At 48.1% G+C, this 5,011-nt stretch overlaps 1 protein-coding gene across 1 annotated transcript in view; it reads left to right on the forward strand.

Annotated features, from left to right (window-relative positions):
• Nucleotides 1–1,251: 1,251 nt before the first annotated feature.
• The window catches only part of WNT9A (wingless-type MMTV integration site family, member 9A), a 16,842-nt gene continuing 13,082 nt past the window's right edge, over nucleotides 1,252–5,011 (forward strand). The window contains exon 1 of the mRNA XM_010022671.1: nucleotides 1,252–1,511. Coding sequence (XP_010020973.1) covers nucleotides 1,298–1,511 — 214 coding nt within the window. The 5' untranslated portion in view covers nucleotides 1,252–1,297. The remainder of the gene's footprint in view (nucleotides 1,512–5,011) is intronic.

Raw genomic sequence — 5,011 nt, forward strand, 5'->3', positions numbered from 1 at the left:
AGTGGGGCTTTTGACAAGAGCAGGTAGGAACAGGAGGAAAGAAAGAAATCATCATTAAAAAAGCAAAGCACAGACTGCTGCTGGGGGTGGTGGGTTAAAGGCTTTCCAGGATTTCTCTGAAGGGGTGAGTGTGTGCTGTGCTCCTCTCCTTCCATCACCCCATTTTCCTCAGTGGTCCTGCATCAATGCAGATGTCTGAGCCTGCAACCCATCCGCATGCTCGCCTGTGCAGGATTGCAGCATTACAGCACGTTTTCAGTTCAGGCTTTAAGCAATTCTTCCTTTTTGGCTGGGGAAATGTGTCTTCAGGTCCTTCAAAACCCTGCATAGTGATTCCCATTGATTGTGTGGACTGGCACCTGGCCAGAAAAGGGCAGAGCCAGGAGTGCAGGGTGTGGGCAGCCTGGCTAACAAACAGCTCATGAGCCCAGCAGATGTTCCTGAAGCCTCTCTGCTCCCTGGGGCTGATGCCAGGCTGGTCCTCTTCCAGCAGCTCATCACTTGATACTGGGAACAGTATGCTGGCTTCTTTTGTTGCACATTGTATGAGTCAAGGACCTTGTGTTTGGGGAAGGCAGAGGAGGGGAGAAGGCAATGCGACACAAATTTCTTCAGGTCATGTTTTAGGGTTTTGGGCTAATTCTGCCTTGCAGAAGCTTTTGGCAGATTCTCCAGGAAAGTATATTCTGCTCTCAAGCCTCGGGCTGTGGCTCACTAAGTTTTATGTCAGGACCTCGTTTGCTGAAGGCAAGGTGCTGTACATGCTTTCTTGGTGTGTCTCTTGGTCTGGTGGGACCAATCATCCTCTATACCTTCACAAGCCAGTTCTAGCTCTACTTGATGTGCTTTTTTTTTTTTTTTGTTTTTTTTTCTTGTTTTTTTGTTTGTGCACAGGAGAGTGACTGTAGTGCTCTTGGTTTTTGTGGGGTTTTTTGCTAGTTTCCAAAGTTCATGCAGTTAGGTCCCTTCAATTATTTCTTTCCCATTTCAGTTTCCAATGTAGTCCTTGGGTGGAGATTGCCAAGGACTTGTGCCCAAACAAGCAGTGAGAGCTGTTAGAGAATATAAATCCAAATATTGCTTCTTACCCTTCTCTTGCTCCCACCTCGCACATGCACTGCAGAGAGTCTTGGCTAGACATCAGCAAGCCCACATGGTTTCTCAGCCAGAGAGAGACCACCATGGCTCCTACTTCTATCACAGGCTGTGTTTTCTCTATCCTCACTGCTGTGCCTCTCTCTTCCTCTACAGGCTGACAGGGAACGAACCCCTGACCATCCTCCCTCTGACCTCAGAAATGGAGGAAGCTGCAGTCAAAGCCCACTACAAAGTCTGTGACCGCCTGAAGCTGGAGAAGAAGCAGCGCAGGATGTGCCGGCGGGACCCTGGCGTGGCTGAGACCTTGATGGAGGCGATCAGCATGAGTGCACTGGAGTGCCAGTACCAGTTTCGCTTCGAGCGCTGGAACTGCACCCTTGAGGGTCGCTACCGGGCCAGCTTGCTAAAACGAGGTGAGTAGGGTGTGGGCGGGTCTTGAATGAGGGTGCTGGAACCTCCTGTACACATTGGCTTCCCTGGCACTTTGCAGGGTGGTCATCCTGGTGCATCCTCTGCCAGTGGTGGGTCACCACCTCCCCTAGAACTTGTAGAAGGTAACCGCTAAGTCAAACTCAGGTCATCCATGAGAATTCACAGCAAGCAAAGGATATGCTATATGGTAGTATTGTATATGCTTGTGTTACTTAAGCAGCCTCTGTCTGCTTCCCATGGCTCCTTTCCTTAGAGGCTGGAAATGTTCATGCATGCATGTGTCCACTGCCAGTAACTACAGTTGCTTCTCGCTTCTGATGGAAGTTGAGCTGTTGCTGCAGGGGAAGGTGTTGAAGTTCCCAAAGCTGTCCTGTCTTTCCCCTCCCTCCCCCGCTATTTATTCTGTCATCCTTTCAGGAAAGAAGTTGAGAAAATGCCTTAAGGTGAATAAAGCAAAATGGACAGTTCTGTGCTGCCCTGTTAGTGGGGGCAAGGGGACTCCTATCATAATGCAGGGCAAAATATGCAAATGTTTGGGTCCTGTTACTTCTCTAGCCAGCAAAATGACCCCTGTATGTGAGTGGTGGGTAATTCCCAGAACTGTTCCCAGCAGCTCAGGTGGAGATAACCAGCAGCTGAGAGAGTATTGGAGGACTAGGTGGTATTTTTATCTCCTTCCTTTGTGCTATCTCAGAGTCTGTTTTCCTGCACCATCCCAGTAAAATCCAGTTCTTATTTCTGGAGTCCAGCTAATGGTGCAGCTGGACCATTTTACAGATAGTTTACATGAGTCTTGAGGGCTTTAGTGACTTTCAGAAAGTCCATAATGGACCTGGACCTAGAAATCCAGGGTCTGATGTGCTCAAAGATAAGAGCAGATATTTACAAGGTGCCCTCCCTCCCTTGCTAATTAGCGAGGAGGAGTAATTCAGAAGTGCTAGGGCTTAACTAATGCACTGTCACTGATTGCAGTGGAAACAAGGAAAGTCCTTATGAAACCCAAGAGGTCCAGCCAGAGCTGCAAGACATTTAAAATAACCCCGCATGCCAGAGGAGTCCCTGGATTAGTGTCGCTTTAGGAAAGCCAAGCACTTTCTCATGCTGACACCTGGAGGCCACAGCTTGTTCCTTCAGACGTGTCTGCCCCTGTGGGCAGCCCTTGGCAAGGGGTATTTCAAAGCAGCCTGATTGTGACCTGCCTCAAAACGCCATTGAGAACCCCCCTCCCTTGTCAGGACCCCGTGTAATAAATACAGCTGAGGGCTGCAAGGTTCTGCTTCCTGTCTCATTCTTCCATGTTTTATGCCCCTGCAACATCTCTGCCATCCACTGATGCTGTAAATCCTTCAGATGTTGTTCGTGCAGCATAACACACTACCCTGTAAATCTTTCTCCTCCTCTCGGGGAGCTGCTGGTTCCTGGTTCAGCATTGCAGCAAGTGATACCCCGGGGCAAAGGCACACATGTATCACCCACTAAGACACAGTTATCCAAATATGCTGGTGTGGGCTTTCTTCCTCTCCTTCAGGACCATTGCAGCTTAAAGGAGAAAAGGGGGATGGGGAGAAGGGAAGGCCCTCCCTCCTCCCGTTTTACTTAACTTTCTTCCTCCATTTTTACACTTGGTCACCAGAACGGCCTGGCTGCTGGTTTGCAACTTGGGCTGATGCAGCCTGTTTCTTAAAATAACAGGGGATTGTTTAAGGGACTTGTTATCCTCTTTGGATACTCACAAACAATTTTGGAAATGTCTGAAATGGGATAGCTGCGGATGGCAGGCTGTCAATGCACCGGGGGTTAGAATGCCTGCATTGATTTAAAGCTCATTATCTTGTTACAAAATATCTTGGTGCAATCAAATAGTGCATGGCGGAGATGGCTTTAAATCTGGCCAGAGCCAAATGTCACATGGACTTGCTTGGAAGCTGGCTGTTGGCGAGATGATGCCCGTGCTGATGGGCACTGGGTATCTGTGAAGCTTTGAGTGATGGGGAATGGGAGGAGTAGAGCCGAAGCTGATGGGGAGATTCATAGAGGGCGGAAAATCTGGCAACTGAACCATTCCTTCTGTCTTTCCATCAAACATGGCATGTGCTGTGGTTGCTTGGCACCGACTTTCTGTTCAGATTTCACAACCACTCTGAATTCAGTCCTTCTACAACCTACTTGAAGGCCTCCTGGTTTGATCTGGGCTGTCTGCTAAACTGGACCATAGCCAGGCTGTTTGCTGCTAATTGCAGTGTCTCAGAGGAGGGTTTACACACCATATTCTATCAAGGACTTTCTGTTAGCAAACTGGTACCCCTCCATTTCATAGCACAAACTGTAGAACTGGCCTCTTGCCACCACTGTCCAGAGAATGGAGTCTTGGGAGCATCTGTCTCTAGCATCAACATCCCTTGACAGGCATGTGGGCAGTCTGACCTAGGGTGCAACCTGGAAAATGCTCAACTAGCCTTCAAAAGATGAAAGCTGCTTAGAAGGCATCTTCTATCCAAAGGAGTTTGGTGGTCTGCATGCCCATGAGTTTTTATTGGGTCATTTAAGTAAGGACTTCTCCCACCACTCCCAGTGAGGTTTGCAATGCTGAAGGCTTTTCTGGGGTGCCAGAGGATATGGTCTAACTTTGGGGAGAAAACAAGGAGGGGGGAACCCTCCACAATTTGCTTTCTCAACCTTGACTACTCTTTACAGTGTCCTGGTAAGTACATTCCTTCCAGTGACAGAAAGGTTCCTGCTGCTCTTTTGCCAGGTAAGCAATAGGAATGGTTGGACAATTCCTACCACAACCTGGTTTGAGTCAGCCCCATTGGGAAGACTGGACCTCAGTCTCCTGGACTCTATTTTTGTCGGTCTCCTGCTGAAGTGCTTTGGGAAGGCAGGCTCTGGGGATGGGCCAAGGCAGTGCTGTGTGAGCTTGCTTGGATGACCATGCACCTCCCAAGGAACAGTTCCAAAAATGACCTGGCAGTGTCTCTGCATGTCCTTGGTTGACACACCAGCTCACAGATATATCCACTACTGTCACCATCCACTTGTGTTATTTTTGAGTGGGGGATTTCTTGAGTTGGATCCAAAGCTGTTCTGGAATTGCATCTCAAATATGCAGTTGTTTATGGCTTCCATAGCTGGAGAATAAGGAGCTATAAATACTAGCATGTTTGCTTTTTATTTCTGGCTTTTATAATTTGGATTGAAATCATGTGTCTCTCTGGACCTCAGTTTCTGGGGGCATCAGATGCTCTTGCAGGTGAGCATGGAGATGTAGAAAAGGGTGTTACATTAAAAGCTTGAGGGGTAAACTGCTTTTTGAGGCATTTGAGGTGCTGTGATAGGTTGCCTACTGTGTGCTTCCAAGCCCTCAGGTGTCTGTGTTGAAGTGCAGTAGGACCTAACGACTTTTGTGGGGGTTTTTTGGTTGTGGTTTTTTTTTTTTTGTTTTTTTTTTTTTTTTTTTTTTTCCTTCTGGGGTGGTGAGAAA

The sequence above is a fragment of the Nestor notabilis genome, unplaced genomic scaffold (assembly GCF_000696875.1).
Source record: "Nestor notabilis isolate BGI_N333 unplaced genomic scaffold, ASM69687v1 scaffold6679, whole genome shotgun sequence".
Lineage (NCBI taxonomy): Eukaryota > Metazoa > Chordata > Aves > Psittaciformes > Psittacidae > Nestor > Nestor notabilis.